Raw genomic sequence first — 16,659 nt, forward strand, 5'->3', positions numbered from 1 at the left:
GAGCACGAACGAATTAAATAATCTTACTTGCTCTTTTTTTTTTGTGTTATTTGTGTTTAATAAAATATGTAAGTATTATTTTCTGATAATCAAATTTAATATTCTTACTTGCTCTTTTTTTTTTGTTGTGTTATTTGTGTTAATAAAATATGTAAGTATTATTTTCTGATAATCGAACGTATTTTACAGTCGAGCACAAACGAATTTAATAATCTTACTTGCTCGTTTTTTTCTTTTTTTTGGTGTTTTTGTTAAGCCTTTGAGCCGGGGCATCGTTGGCGGCCATTTATAATTTGTTTGGGCTTTCAGCGCGGCCGTCCAAAGCAATTACCGTGCTCAAGGTGCATTTGCCCTCCCACTTCCCACTTCCCACTTACCACTTCTTCATCTATCCATTGAAAACACTCGACGTTCAAGTCCACACCTCCTTCGCATCCATATTTACTACGTTCACGTCTTCATCCTACACAGCCAAGCAATTCGGCTTGACTTGAGGCGAACTTTTGCCGGTTGCCCTGGTGTTTGGGGCCGCCATCGTCATCGTCATCGTCGTCGTCATCTTATCGGGTTCACTTACTGGGTCAACTTTGTCTCGTCCCCGTGATTTATTATTATGCCCAGCCCCTTGTTGCTGTTGCTGTGTTGCTGTGTTGCTATTGCTGCTGCGGCTATTTTCTTTGGCACGTTCGCGCTGTGAAAACAGACGCCTCGCATGGCGAAGCTCATGCTTCATGTGTATGTGTGTGTGACACTGTGTGTGTGTGTGTGTGTGTGTGCAACACAGTGACCAAACGTGTTGACCCGTTCGACACCGATTAATATGCACAGATTCACACGGCTGACGAACTCTCTCTTCGCTCTTGCTGACACTTTTATTAATGTTAATTCGACCAAGTTTAGCTACTCACTACTTGAACTTGAACTGGAACTCTCTGTGGCCATAATTCCACTGTGTATCATAATTTAAGCATAATTATTTATCAAGGTGAGGTCATTCACCTCGCAAGTTATCGTTAGTGTTTGCCTCTTTGTCTTGAGTAAAATCGTTTAATTTGAATTTGAAATTTAAATAGAGTTCGATTGAAATTTGCTGCAATTTCTGTTGCTGGTTGCAGCAATGTTGCATTAAATATACATTAAAATTGCTGATAGGTTCTGGCATGCATTCGCCACTTACATATGCGTATAATTAAAATATTTGAAATCACTAAAGGGCAACGTTGCATTAAATATAATTTAAAATCGCTATTATTTGTTTATTGTATTTTTTTTTTGTTATTTGGTCAAACACGGTTTGCTATTGGCTATTAACAAGAATGTTAGCGAATGGACTGCTAGAAAATCGCTGCAAGACATCGGTAGAAACGATATAAATGTTAAAGCGCGATTGAAATTTGCAAGGACTCACAAAAATTGGACTGTTGACGATTGGAATCGTGTTGTCTGGTTAGACGAGTCAAATTTTAACCGTTTTTAGTCTGATTGAAAGCAATACTGCTGGCATAAACCCGGAGAACGAATCCAGAGACACCCTGTAAAACAATTTGGAAAACATTGTGATGGAAATATTATGGTCTGGGGATGCTTCACATGTTGGCATGTTAGTTCTCTACACTTAATAGACGGTATTAATAGCCAAAGAAGCACCCTTTGGTGTTCCTTCTCATCTAAGACATTATTAGTCGAGCATCTGACTGCTTAAATCATTTTTTAACGACCTGCGACTTTTTTGAACAAGATATCCTATACCGAAACACTTTGCGAAAATTGTTAAGGAATGGATTGGAAAGCAAAAGTTTAAATTAATAGAGTAGCCAGCACAAAGTGCCGACCTCAATCCGATTGAAAAGACTCGGGTTGTACGAAGTAGCTCCATCAAACATGGGCAAACTTTGGGAGCGTGTGTTGAAGCAGAATAGAGTCTTATTCCTAAAAATGAATCTCAAAATTTGGTAGAAAGCATTCCAGACAATGTACAGGAAGTCAATATAATGGTGAATCTTACCGATTTATGCTGATAAGAGAAGAGAAGTTAGAAAGAGTTGAGCTTTAGAATATATCATAGTGTGTGGCTTGCAAATAAAATGCACTTTGAGTTTTCAATTGTTGCTTTTTCACATTACATTTTTAGAGAACAATGACCAGCAACGTGGAATTTCGTCAAACCAAGTCCAACTTGCCATTGGGCCAAGATAATGCAGCCAATTGCACAGTATGTGATGCTTCGTTTAAGACACTGCAAGAGTGTTTGGCCCACGAATTACTCAAGCACACAATCATGACACTGACGAAGCTGCCCAAACGCCTCGGTGCCATCTCCAAACTCTCTGCCAGCGAACAAACCCAATCCGAACGACGCCTGCTGGAGGAATTGCTCGTCCAGTTACCACCTGGACAGCAACTGAAAGCCGTATTGTCATTCTATGCTGGCAATAGTGCTAAATTGGAGGAATGCTTTGTGGAAGTGCGCAAGGACATAGAGAATCAGCTGCATGGCATTCCATTGGCTATCTATCCATATGGCTCGTTTGTCACGGGTTTGGCTTTGAAGGGTATGCAATACATTACTCTATTAGTATCTATAGTACATATTTATATATTCAATGTCACTTTCTCTTTGCAGATAGCGATATTGATTTGTATTTGAAATCCATTGACGGCAATTCGAATGCAATGTCGCATAGTCAATTGTACGAGGAAATCAACCGCCTTTTGCGTCACACGGATTGCTTTTCAGATGTGATTGCCATACGAAATGCTGGAGTTCCAATCATTCGTTTCAAGCATGTGGCGAGCGGCTTGCGTCTGGACATCAACATGTCCCATCCGAATGGCATCCATAATTCTCGCTTTGTGGCCGAACTGTTGAATCGAGATGTACGCCTGCGTGAGCTGTTCTTGTTCGTAAAGATTTGGGCCAAGAAACTGTTGATTATTGGCAAAGCCATGACAAGCTATTGCCTGATTACGCTCATCATTTATCAGCTGCAACAGCAACGACACTTGCCCTCGATAAAGAAGCTGCAGTCTGGCATTCCTGTCTCCGATGTTGGAGGCATTAACTATGCGTATAACCTTGAGCATGTGCCAGCTTTGCCGGATTTTTTGACCACCTTTGATCTGATCAGCGGATTCTTTGATCTCTACAGTGACATGGACTTTGAGAAGAAGATGCTGTCGCCGTATTTGGGTCATGCCTTGGATGTGGAAGCAGCGTTCACGGTTCCGGGAAACTTTCCCGAATACAATGCCCAAGTGCTAGCCATCGAGACGGCCAGGCAAGAGCGCATCAAACCGTTTAATGTTGAATGTGACGTTTTCGTGCAGGATCCATTTGACCTATCGCGCAATCTGGGTCAATACATATCAAAAACGCAACTATCCTATCTCAATCAGTGCTTGGCAGCGGCAAACGAGGCATGCAACGATGCCAAATTAAAGTCAACGCCGCCCAAATTTTATGACTACTTGCTGTTTGGGCTTGCCGAGCATCTGGTGGAGGAACATCGCTTGGGCTACGTGCTCCCAGCTAAGCAACGCCAACAGCTGACAAAGAAAGCAGTGAAGACTGCCGATGCAGTTGCAGTTGCAGATGCTGTTGCAGTTGAAGCTAAGGTTGATGTTGCCTCTACAACTGTAGCTGCCAAAGCGGATGAACGCCAACAGATGCCAAAGAAAGCAGTGAAGACTGCCGATGCAGTTGCAGTTGCAGATGCTGTTGCAGTTGAAGCTAAGGTTGATGTTGCCTCTACAACTGTAGCTGCCAAAGGGGATAAATCATCGTCCAGTGATGACAAAAAGCCAACGGTTGCGGACAATAGTTGTATGCCATTGTTTTATACGCTCAAACCCACCAATAATGATCTGAAGACTTTGAATTCCGATTTGGTGAGCAAAGCTCACAAAAAAGCAAAATCAATTTATTATATATGGGCTGCAATCAATGTGGACGCAATAAGGAATATTTTATCGGATATTTATGGCTTAACAATGAAGAAGTTGGATGCGAATGTCGCAGATGATCTGCCATTAAGCATGAGCTGGCAGATAAGCTCAACATTGGATATGTGGAGTGCGCGAAACTTTCCACGCAGCACAACGCAATCGTTCTTTGCCCTGCAGATGCAGCAAACAGTTGAGTTTAGAAAAACAAGACCTCAGAATCCTAGGTATGTTGTCAATATGCGTGGTAACCTCTCGCTGATCATCGCTGAAGACTACAGAGAGCTACGCCTTGAGCTGCAGCCGATGCCCGGCGATGTTTTGGGTCTTCAGCGAAACGGTCCGTTGACAGAATTCTTCATGTCACTGAGGTACCTTTTCCGCAACTATTACCTTAAGGATAAGCTCATAAGTTATCAATATGAGCATTGAATTTGCTATCTTGCTGTCTTTCTGAATAAATAGAAATTTCTCGACTTTTCTAATTTGAATTTGAATTCTAATTGGAATACTTTCAAGTCTGTCTCAGGAGTGAGTTATAGTATATTAATATATTAAGAGTAGGTAGGTTAAGTATATATTAAGTAAATATTATCACGTTTGCTGATCTGGAAATGTTTCCGAGTCTAAGTCTAACAAGTTGTTGTAACTGCTACTTATTGTTACCTCTACAAAATAATGTCTACAAGTATAACGGCACTTGGGATGGTTTGTTGGCCATCAGCCTAAATCGAATCGAGAGATTAGTTTCTCTAGCTACTTTTATGGTATTTTTTGATCGCAAAATCATTCATGCTGTACGAATTGAGGCGACTCACGGATCAAGTGATCAGCACATTTTCCTCGCTGGGCAGCCGTTTGTTGTACCGCATCGTTGGCTCATACAATGCCGGATTGGGTGAGGTCGAAAAGATCAACCAATACACCTGATTACCACTCAAATCGGCGTTGTCCCCGATGCGCTCTTTATACGATGGTTTGCAATAGAGGTGAAGAAGTATCGATAGTCTGCGCCATCCATATTGTTTGATAGTTTCCATAAACCATCGACTATTGACAATAGCAAGGAAAATCTATCGTCGATAGTGCAGTAAAAAAATAATTTACTTAGTTTTTGAAATAGTCCATATTTATTTAATGTATGAGAGTATGAAATTGGTTTTCCAATCTTTATCTGACAATAATAAATAATTATTATTCGAATAATAAAACTTTTTATTTTTTAGGCTTACCTTAACTGCTAACTTTTATGTATTTATATATTTATTACAACCAATAATTTTTGTTGAGAAAGAGCAACACATTAACATTTACGTCTTTTAATCTATTTGCAATGATTTGTCCTGCTTTGCTGAAGACCCTCACCGACTTTATAGAGGTTGCAAATGAATTTAAAAAAATATCGAACACTATCGACGATAGCGATTGACCACTATCGAGAGTGCCATCGATAGTCCCGATAGTGCCATCGATAATTCTCCACGTCTAATAAGAATAGTGTTATATTGTTAATATAATTACAGTGCAAATTAAACGCATATTTTCTATCAAATTAAAAACTCTATCTAGTTATATAGTTTGTGTGAGTGGCGAAAGCAAGAAAGCAGAAAGTACAAAAACTCTTTCTATATATGTTTTATTATGTTTCTATTATACATTGTGTACATTTCTCAGTATCTAAGTTAATGCTGAGATTAGATTCTTGTGTATATAAATCGTATAATAGTAAGTCAAGTTATTTTCTGGTATTTATAAAGCGTCTCGCTTATTTGTATACAAATTCAAGTAACTTCATGCTATTAATATTCCATTGCGTATTCGCGCGAGAATATATTCCATTTTTAATAACACAAAACTTTATGAAAATTTTATAAATAAAAGGCAAGAGTAACGCCCAGTAACAAGAGCAACATCGTCGTCGTCGTCGTTGACGCTAAGAGGAGCGAGCTCAAAAGTCAAAGCAAATAAGCAAAAGGCCAGAGTCAGGCAGTCAGGATGATGGCGGGGGGATGGGATTGGAGGACTTTCGCAACTGGAAGCGATGCTCGGGAGGTGGAAGGAGGGGGGCAGCCCAAAGTTATGCGATGAACTGAGTTGAGAGTGGTTGGGCTAAAAAACAATTGAAATGTGAATATTAAATATACAAGTACAAGATTTTTATTCCTCCTCTTATGCTTTGGCTTTCGCTTAGTCTTCTGCTTTGCTTTGCTTTTGGCTGCTAGTTGCCTTGCTATTTGCCAGGTGTCGTCCACCCACAGCTCCTCCTCCTCCTCTATTCCAATCTCATTCCCCCTTTCAAAGTCGTCGACCAACTCCCCGCGGCGTCATTGTGTGCATTGTATGAGCCAACAAAATAAACCGTTTGATGCCATCTAAACGGAATGTTGGGGGCCCGGGCCCCCCAACTGATTGATGTCGAGATTGGCCTGGATAAAGACCCTGTTACCTACCGCTATAGCAAAAGCATAGATTGCTTATCTGTCACGAAGTTTAAATGGGAAAACTAACTTAAGATGTGCTTAGGCCACGCCACATTGTTCGCTGCGACCAAGCTGTCATATTATATTCCATAATATCGCTAGATGTTTGTATGGATTTGAGAAATTCATCCATAATTCACTTTATACGCAAATCGAAATGCCGAGAATTTCTGCAATAACTCTGCAGGACATTTGGAGTTGCTTAATGAAAATCAAATATGATAATCGTTTAATGTAATATATATTATAATGTTAACCTTATATCTAGGGACAATATTATATTTTAACTAACTGACTTGAATAGGATTTCTGCTACAATTTCATAAGTTATGTTAAGTATGTTTATTATTTTATGTAGAATTATGTTAAATGATGTAAATTGTAAATTTAGTTTTCTGCTGGAATTTTATGTTTTGAATATTTCAAAGTTCGGATAAAAATCATTCACATAGTCATAGCACTAAAATATCTATATTGGCAATAAGAAAAATCTTTTAGTAGATTTTAGATAATCGTTTGATATACTTTTTACTGAGAGAGTGAAATAGAGTTTCCGATTCAATTTTATAAGTCTTTTGTGTTATGTTTTAAATTTAGTAATAGGAATAATTTCTAACCGATTTGAATAAAATATGATTCACATTACCGTAGTAATAAAATCTCTTAATTTGTTGTAGAATAAGAATAATCTTTCAGTAACTAATTTATATAATCCGACTCTTATCTTATCCAGCATATTATAGTATTTAAATTTTAATTCTCTCCCATATTATATAGAGTACAATCATTATTTTCAAAATATACCGAAAATACTTTAAAAATACTAAAAATATACCAAATGGTATGTTTGGTATATCGATATAGTACACCATTAAAAATATACCATAGACGGCACAATATACCAAACATAACAAATGCTGTCGAAAAAAAATTATAGCTCTATCTCTTATAGTCTCTGAGATCCAGTGTTTTATACGGACGGACGGACAGACGGGCATGGCTATATCGTCTCGGCTGTTGATGCTGATCAAGACTATATATACTTTATAGGGTCGGAGATGCCTCCTTCTTCCTGTTACATACATTTCCTGTTGGCACAAAGTTATAATACCCTTCTACCCTATGGGTAGCGGGTATAAAAACTCTAAATAAGAAAAGTGTATGATTGTCAACAATAGAAGAGTATGACAGTGATGTTACCCCATCGAATTGGGGTACAGGATATTACTCCAATAACCTACTGCGACGATCACAATAGATGTGCATTAAATGGCCAAGCAAATTGGTTACATGCGAGCTGTATGTTGAAAGCCTCGAATATTGAGAAAGATATGGAAGGCTGAAAAGGCTCTTGGTTGTGCCACTCTATATAGGTGATGGTGTGCGTATGCGTATGTGTGTGTGTGTGTGTGTGTGTGCGTGTATGTGTTTGCATGTGTAATGCATGCAACGAGGCACATTAATTAAATAAAAATTGATTTTTCAAGCGCCTGAAATCCAATCAACGAACAGCTGCAAGTTGAGGGACATACTGTACTGTACTGTACTGTAAAGTACAACGAGTGGCGAGCACATAAAGCTATGTCCTGGATGGAGACCATCAGTCCTGCCCTGTCCTGTCCTCCACCTCCGCCCCCTTTGGGTCTTGCTGCGCATCCTTGTGACAGCCTCAATTCGTGCTGCTGTTGCTGTTGTCAAATGAAGTTAACAAAGTTTACGATTTTTCCTTTTTTTTTCTGTTTTTTTTTTTTGCATTTTGCGTTCGCTTAACTTTCTTTTTTTTTGTATTTTTGTTTGCACTTTTTTAAACAATTTTGTTGTTGTTGCTGCTTTGTTTTTATCGTATGCATAAGTATATAATGTGGATATGGGCTGAATTGTGGTACTTCATATATATACATATATATATATATAGTGGGGTCAGTGCGTTCTTATCCCTTGGCCAACAGCAGCAGCAGCAAAACAGGATAAGCAGTCAGGCAGTTGGGCTGGCAGTGGCAATGAGTTTAATGGCCGATGTCGCTTTTTGGTTGTATTTAAACCACAGCAAGTCATCAGGCAAATTGAATTTTCAACGTATGGTCGCACACACACACATACACAACACGCGCCGAGAAGCAGAAGCATCCGCCCATTGCCACGCCCCACAATTACAATGGTAGCCATCGCGAATCCGGGCTTAAAGCTCAACTTGTCCTATATAGTCAGAACTTGTGTACACAAATGCCATCTGCACTTACACTGAGCGAAATTAAGTGCATGTCTTTCAAAATTATCTATGAAAATTGTCCTGCATACTTCAAATAGATTGATACAAAGTTTATAGTTTAAAGTTTTATTTCAAAATTAACATATTAAGCACATAAATACTTGAAAACCATTGACAAGGCTTTTTTTTTAATTAGATGGAACAAAGATTATTGTTTGATGTTTATTTTTTTAAATTAACAGCTTACACACAAAAATATATGTTTCCAAATGTTTATTATTATATTTTTTTAAACTCATCTTTGGACACATAGTTTTTGCTTTTTGTGCCTTTCTTCAATTTTTTATAAGTAATGACTAATTTTAAGAAATTTATTTTAATAGTCATATCTTTATGTTTTATTGATTCAGCTTTCTAATATTGATATAGCTTTATATCTTGGCAAAATTATAAAAACTTATATTTTATTAAACCAATCCTCATACATAATGTGTTACTAGATCTTTGCTTTTTGCCTCTGCTAAACTTTTTTTTAGTAGAGATTAATTTCAAGAAATTCATTTTAATAATCGTATCTTTATATTTTATCGAACCAGTTTTCTATTATCTATATAGCTTCTTGATGTAGCTCTATATGTTAGTTGTGGCAAAATTATACAAATTCCTTAAACTTTCATTTAACATATAGTTTGAGATAAATTCCTTGAACTTTCATTGTTAGGTGTTTTGTTTTTGTCGATGCTAACAGCTTTTTGATTTCCACTTTATTTGATCCGAGTAGTTTTTGCGGAGTGTATTAGTTACTTGCCGCATCCTGGTCAGTGCCATTTGCCGTTGGCTTCTTTCGTTTCTCGTTACAAAATTACCCACGATAAAAATTGAATTACTTCAGTCGTCGGTTGCTGGCGATGGCAATGGCGATGGCTGTGACGTTGATGTTGCTGTTGCTGTTGCGTTCCTGCTAAAGCTCTTGCGACTCCAGCTCCTGCTACCGCTTCGGGTCCCACTCTCTCGCTACTGCTTCAACTTGTTTGCTGTTGAATGTTGGCTGGTGGTATCGCGTTCTAGTCTAGTTTGCCTTTGCTGCTTGCTGGTAATGCTCAGGTTGTGGTGTTAGCTCTGTCCCTGGCCCCCCACTTGCATTGTCGCTGCAAAATGTTATGCTTACTCTTGACGCGCCCACGGCCACGCCCACGTTTCAGCACACTACTTAGGGCGACGTTGAAACTGTCGCCGAGCCTGATGCCCGGTCTTGGTTGCCTGCACCCAGTTTGTCTTCCCAGCTGTCTCTCTTGTCGCCCTCGAGCTTCTGCACTGTGCGAGTGTGTATGACTTCATCTAATGATAAATGAGCTGCAATGGATGACAGCGAATCAACTTAAGTGTATTGCTCTGCTTCGGTGCCACGCCCTACTGCCTCTGTCTCAGACCTCTCCTCCTCGCCTCCTATCGCCTCTTGTGCTCGCCCTGTCCATCCATCCAATGCACTTTCCCTTAACGCTTTCTGCTTGTGTTTACGTTTCACTTCAAATTTCTATGCTACACTAAATATTTGCATAAGGACAAACAAAAAGAAAAGAAAGAAGGCGACCAGTAAAGGAAAAACACTAACAAAAAAAAAAAAGAACTTAGCAAGTGTAAGTGAAACGCTTTAAAAGGAAGTTCCGGAGAAAACTTTACAAGTGCTCCCGGACTCTCATTATCTTATCGGAACTTATGTTTACACCAAGTGGATAGGGTAATTACACAGATTGCTATTCAATGCGCTCAGCTGAGACCACTGAAAGCACCAGAAATTATTAATCTAAGTCAGGGCCAGACTTGGCAATAGTTATACCTAAATACTATTACATTTTTACAGAATTAAGTTAGCTGTAGAGGTTGCTTCTGGAATTGCATTTGAATGAACTTTATTTGTGCATATAAATTATGTTTTATTTGGCAAGCAAACTAAGTGTAATTGTTACAATAAATTAGAAAAAAAAAAATTTAAGTACATAAATTGTAAATATATCGTTGCTAATATCATTGAATTTATTTTGAGATTATATATGTGAAATGCTACAATTAACGTCGTTCCGTTTTGGGTCGTTGTGGCATTTGTTAGTTTCTTTCATTGAGATGTGATGACATACATGGTCCTTTCTACTTGAGCAGGCACTTGGCATCATCCTTGGAAATGCACTTGAGGCTGCGGTAGTCGAAGCGCTCCTTGTCATCGCAACGCAGATGTACGTACTTATGTTTGCCCGATTTCTTGACCTCACAGCGATAATACTTACGGCAATCGCGTACATCGGGATAAACATCGTCTTCATCGCATTCATCCTCATCCTTTAGCTTCTTGATCACGTCCTTAACGTATTGCTTCTTCTCCTTGGAGTTCAAGTCTTCACTGTCCTCGTCTTCGCTGGACTTTTTCTGTTCACTGTCCTTGCTCTCCTTGGAATCCTTTGACTGTTTGCTATCCTTTTTGTCGTCCTTCTTCTCTTCGGAATTGGACTTCTTCTTATCACTGTCATCCTTTTTGTCCTCGTCAGAATTGTTGGACTTCTTTTTGTCTTTCTCTTCCTTGGAGTCCTTGGATTTATCTTCTTCTTTCTTGTCGTTCTTGTCCTCAGAAGAGTTATTATTCTTCTTTTTCTCATTGTCCTTTTCTTCATTAGAGTCCTTTGGCTTTTTACTATCCTTGTTTTCGGCTGAACTATTATCAGCGGGACTTGGCTTTTTCTGCTCTTGCTCCTTGGACTGATCCTCAGTCTTCTTATTGTCTTGCTCAACCGATGCATTCTCATTGGAGACTGTACCACCCGATGGCTGTTCGATAGACTCAGCAGTCTCCGGTTTGTTGTTCGATGGCAAGGCAGGCTTGTTTGTTGGAATCCAGCCGTTTACCCAGTTGTGCCAATTGGGCCAGAAGGGTCGTCGAGTAGGTGCTACTTGGCCATTACCTGATTCATGTGGACGAGGCCAGAATGGAAATTGAGGGATTGGTCGAATGGTAGGCCTGGTAGGAACTGAAGGAATTAGAGGAATAACTGGTGGATTGATAGGAGCGTTGGGAATTACTGGAGTACTAGGAGAGTTGGGAATGACAGGTGAATTGGGATTTGCGGGAGCATTAGGGTTCGCTGGTGCAGGAGCATTTGGATCCACAGGAGCGTTAGGATTTATTGGAGCGGGAGCATTAGGATTGACTGGTGCATTAGGGTTCACTGGAGCAGGAGCATTTGGATCCACAGGAGCGTTAGGATTTACTGGAGTGGGAGCATTAGGATCGACTGGCGCGTTGGGGTTGACCGGAGCAGGAGCATTTGGATCTACAGGTGCATTGGGATCCACTGGTGCATTAGGGCCAACTGGGGCATTAGGATCGACTGGCGCGTTGGGGTTCACTGGAGCAGGAGCAACTGGAGTGTTGGGATCCACAGGATAATTGGGATTCACTGGAACAGGTGCATTAGGATCAACTGGTGCGTTGGGGTCCACTGGAGCTGGAGCATTTGGATTCACAGGTACGTTGGGATCCACTGGTGCATTAGGGCCAACTGGGGCATTAGGATCGACAGGCGAGTTAGGGTTCACTGGTGCAGGAGCATTAGGATCAACAGGTGCATTGGGGTCGACTGGTGCATTTGGACCAACTGGCTTGTTAGGGTCGACTGGTGCATTTGGACCAACTGGGGCATTCGGATCGACTGGCGCGTTAGGATCAACGGGAGCGTTGGGGTTCACTGGTGCATTGGGATCGACTGGTGCATTAGGACCGACAGGCGCGTTAGGGTTCACTGGCGCAGGAGCATTAGGATCAACAGGTGCGTTGGGGTCGACTGGTGCATTAGGATCAACTGGGGCATTAGGATCGACTGGCGCGTTAGGGTTCACAGGAGCGGGAGCATTAGGATCAACAGGTGCATTGGGATCGACTGGTGCATTGGGGCCAACTGGAGCATTCGGATCGACTGGCGCGTTAGGATCAACGGGAGCGTTGGGATTTACTGGCGCGTTGGGGTCGACTGGTGCATTAGGGCCAACTGGGGCATTAGGATCGACTGGCGCGTTAGGGTTCACAGGAGCGGGAGCATTAGGATCAACAGGTGCATTGGGATCGACTGGTGCATTGGGGCCAACTGGAGCATTCGGATCGACTGGCGCGTTAGGATCAACGGGAGCGTTGGGGTTCACTGGTGCATTGGGATCGACTGGTGCATTAGGACCGACAGGCGCGTTAGGGTTCAGTGGCGCAGGAGCATTAGGATCAACAGGTGCGTTGGGGTCGACTGGTGCATTAGGATCAACTGGAGCGTTGGGATTCACTGGTGCGTTGGGATCCACTGGTGCATTGGGATCGACTGGTGCATTGGGGCCAACTGGAGCATTCGGATCGACTGGCGCGTTAGGGTTCACTGGCGCAGGAGCATTAGGATCAACTGGTGCGTTGGGATCGACTGGTGCATTAGGATCAACTGGAGCGTTGGGATTCACTGGTGCGTTGGGATCCACTGGCGCGTTGGGGTCGACTGGTGCATTGGGGCCAACTGGAGCATTCGGATCGACTGGCGCGTTAGGATCAACTGGAGCGTTAGGGTTCACTGGTGCATTGGGGTCGACTGGTGCATTGGGACCAAGTGGTGCATTAGGATCGACAGGCGAGTTAGGGTTCACTGGTGCAGGAGCATTAGGATCAACAGGTGCATTGGGGTCGACTGGTGCATTTGGATCAACTGGAGCGTTGGGATTCACTGGTGCGTTGGGATCCACTGGCGCGTTGGGATCGACTGGTGCATTGGGGCCAACTGGAGCATTCGGATCGACTGGCGCGTTAGGATCAACTGGAGCGTTGGGGTTCACTGGTGCATTGGGATCCACTGGTACATTGGGGCCAACTGGGGCATTAGGATCGACAGGCGAGTTAGGGTTCACTGGTGCAGGAGCATTAGGATCAACAGGTGCATTGGGGTCGACTGGTGCATTTGGATCAACTGGAGCGTTGGGATTCACTGGTGCGTTGGGATCCACTGGCGCGTTGGGATCCACTGGAGCATTGGGATCGACTGGTGCATTGGGATCGACAGGCGCATTAGGACCAGCTGGAGCGTTAGGATCCACGGGTGCATTAGGATCAACAGGTGCGTTGGGATCGATTGGAGCACTAGGATCAACTGGTGCATTAGGATCGACTGGGGCGTTGGGATCAACGGGAGCGTTGGGCTCAACTGGTGCATTAGGATCAACCGGTTCATTTGGATTAATTGGAGCGATAGGGTCGATTGGTGCGTTGGGATCCACAGGTGATAGAGTGGTTTCTTGAGGTGAAATAGTTGTGGTGCCGATTGGTGCGTTCGGGTCGATTGGTGCATTTGGATCGACTGGCGCGTTAGGATCGATTGGTGCGTTGGGATCAACTGGTGCGTTGGGATCAATTGGTGCGTTGGGATTAATTGGCGCATTGGGATCCACAGGAGCATTTGGATCGCTCGGAGCGTTAGGATCGACTGGTGCGTTGGGATCCGCAGGAGATAGAGTGGTTTCTTGAGGCGCAATAGTTGTGGTGCCGATTGGTGCGTTCGGGTCGATTGGTGCATTTGGGTCGACTGGCGCATTGGGATCAATTGGTGCGTTGGGGTCAACTGGTGCGTTGGGATCAACTGGCGCATTGGGATCGATTGGTGCGTTGGGATCAACTGGAGCGTTGGGATCAATCGGTGCGTTGGGGTCAACTGGTGCGTTGGGATCAATTGGAGCATTTGGATCAACTGGCGCGTTGGGATCAATTGGTGCGTTGGGATCAATTGGTGCGTTGGGATCAACTGGTGCGTTGGGATCAATTGGTGCGTTGGGGTCAACTGGTGCGTTGGGATCAACTGGCGCATTGGGATCGATTGGTGCGTTGGGATCAATTGGCGCATTGGGATCCACAGGAGCATTTGGATCGCTCGGAGCGTTAGGATCGACTGGTGCGTTGGGATCCGCAGGAGATAGAGTGGTTTCCTGAGGCGCAATAGTTGTGGTGCCGATTGGTGCGTTCGGGTCGATTGGTGCGTTTGGGTCGACTGGCGAGTTGGGATCAACTGGCGCATTGGGATCGATTGGTGCGTTGGGATCAACTGGTGCGTTGGGATCAATTGGTGCGTTGGGGTCAACTGGTGCGTTGGGATCAACTGGCGCATTGGGATCGATTGGTGCGTTGGGATCAATTGGCGCATTGGGATCCACAGGAGCATTTGGATCGCTCGGAGCGTTAGGATCGACTGGTGCGTTGGGATCCGCAGGAGATAGAGTGGTTTCCTGAGGCGCAATAGTTGTGGTGCCGATTGGTGCGTTCGGGTCGATTGGTGCATTTGGGTCGACTGGCGCGTTGGGATCAACTGGCGCGTTGGGATCAATTGGTGCGTTGGGATCAACTGGTGCGTTGGGATCAATTGGAGCATTTGGGTCAACTGGCGCGTTGGGATCGATTGGTGCGTTGGGATCAACTGGTGCGTTGGGATCGAGTGGAGCGTTTGGATCGACAGGTGCTACAGGATCGACTGGAGGCAGTGTTGTTTCCTGAGGTGCAATAGTTGTAGAGTCCACTGGGGCATTAGGAGCGGCTGTACCCCAGTTGGGATCTATGGTTGTATTCGGATCAATTGCAGCATCTGTTGTGGTGCCCACTGGCTCGCTGGGAATTGTAGACTCCGGTGCAACGGGTGCATCAGTGTTACCGACAGTAGTGTCCACAATAGGTTGGCTCGTGGTCTCGATGGGAACAGTTGTGGTCGTCTCAACTGAAGCAAGCGTTGTATCAATGGGCTGTGCTGTAGTACCAGGTGCTTCGGTTGGATCACTAGATTGCGCTGGTCCTTCAGTAGTGGGTTTCGTAGGAATTATCACATTGCCCGTAGTGGATTCGATGATAGCTGATGAGCTACTAGCACCCTGAACAATAGGACTATCGGTGATTGTGGTCATCTTGGCAACAGCAGCTGTTGGTGCACTGCCATCCGATTTGACTGGCAGGCAAATCTCCAAGCTATCGTTAATGCAACGTGTGTTCGCTGGACATTGTTGGACAGCGCCCGAAGCGATATTTGCATAGCAATATTGATAGGTCGAGGGACCCACACATATGGCTGATTTGCCATCGCAATTGACGTTTATGATCTGAGCATTGGTGTTCAAGCCATTTTGATTCTTCTCGAGCATGCCCGCTAACTGTTGGAAATAAAGAGATATGCAGGTGAAGAGAGAAAGAAATGAAGATTAGTATGATTTAGTCCATGGGGTCAAGATGTGCTGCACTGTTTTGTTACAAGTCAGTTAAATGTTGAACCGTAACAGTTATTTATATTACACTGGTTTAGTTTATCACTTGCATAGGTTATGTTCGAGTCGCCGCCGAGTGCTCTCAACGATATCCAAAGTATCAAGATTCCCGGCAGCTATTGTTAGTTTGTTTTCGGGGTCATGGGGTGTTTGTTTAGTCACGCGTATCCAAAGCCCGCAAAGTGCCACACAAGATGTTAATAATAAAAACTCATTGTTAATTAAAACCAAAAATATGTATTATACAAAAATAATAATTTGTGTGTTTTGTTTGTTTGATGAGGGGAAGTTTGTTTTTTGGCGGATTTACGGGGTATTCGGGTTTTTTTGGTGGGGATAATTTGTTCGATATTTTGTTTCGTATCTGCTGTGCGCGTTAGTAAATGTTCAACGCAATTACCAAAAGTATAAGTAAAAATCTGGATATTTTGGTCGTCATCGTCGTGGGATATGTTTTTGGTTCGAATGTAAAATCGTTACTATCCTCAGTACACGCTATCGCGCTGCTTATATTCAATTTGCCACCAACTTCCACATTTATCTACGCGAATCTCACTGACACTAACCAAACATCGAATGATTATCTTTTGTTTACGCCCAGATAAGTTTGCGACCAATTTATGATATTGCAGTGAAAAAATCTTGGCAATCTTCATCTGTTTTGACTACCGTTCTTCATTATTAAGTATTATAGTTTTTCGGAAATTGTTATAAGTAAAA

At 42.8% G+C, this 16,659-nt stretch overlaps 3 protein-coding genes across 8 annotated transcripts in view; 2 read left to right on the forward strand and 1 right to left on the reverse strand.

Annotated features, from left to right (window-relative positions):
* Positions 1–2,137: 2,137 nt before the first annotated feature.
* LOC133848798 (terminal uridylyltransferase Tailor-like) lies at positions 2,138–3,685 on the forward strand. Its single transcript, XM_062284491.1, has 3 exons — positions 2,138–2,552; positions 2,624–3,579; positions 3,641–3,685. The coding sequence occupies exons 1-3, from the start codon at positions 2,138–2,140 to the stop codon at positions 3,683–3,685; spliced, it is 1,416 nt and encodes a 471-aa protein (XP_062140475.1).
* Positions 3,686–3,694: 9 nt separating this feature from the next.
* The window catches only part of LOC133847216 (nuclear pore complex protein Nup153), a 184,394-nt gene continuing 171,429 nt past the window's right edge, over positions 3,695–16,659 (forward strand). The window contains exon 1 of the mRNA XM_062282103.1: positions 3,695–3,699. Within this exon, the coding sequence (XP_062138087.1) occupies positions 3,695–3,699 (5 nt within the window). The remainder of the gene's footprint in view (positions 3,700–16,659) is intronic.
* Positions 10,521–16,428, reverse strand: LOC133847865 (basic proline-rich protein). 6 transcript variants are annotated; one of them, XM_062283132.1, is made up of 3 exons: positions 16,340–16,428; positions 13,305–15,828; positions 10,521–13,262 (listed from the first exon to the last, which is right to left on the reverse strand). In XM_062283132.1, exons 1-3 carry the CDS (start codon positions 16,376–16,378, stop codon positions 10,777–10,779), a joined length of 5,049 nt encoding a protein of 1,682 aa, XP_062139116.1. In that variant the 5' UTR covers positions 16,379–16,428; the 3' UTR covers positions 10,521–10,776. The 6 variants fall into 6 exon arrangements, with proteins under 6 accessions (XP_062139116.1, XP_062139117.1, XP_062139118.1 ...); XM_062283133.1 differs by having other exon boundaries at positions 10,522–12,650; positions 12,729–15,828; XM_062283134.1 differs by having other exon boundaries at positions 10,522–12,386; positions 12,543–15,828.

Source organism: Drosophila sulfurigaster, chromosome X (genome assembly GCF_023558435.1).
Source record: "Drosophila sulfurigaster albostrigata strain 15112-1811.04 chromosome X, ASM2355843v2, whole genome shotgun sequence".
In the NCBI taxonomy this organism is placed as follows: Eukaryota; Metazoa; Arthropoda; class Insecta; order Diptera; family Drosophilidae; genus Drosophila; species Drosophila sulfurigaster.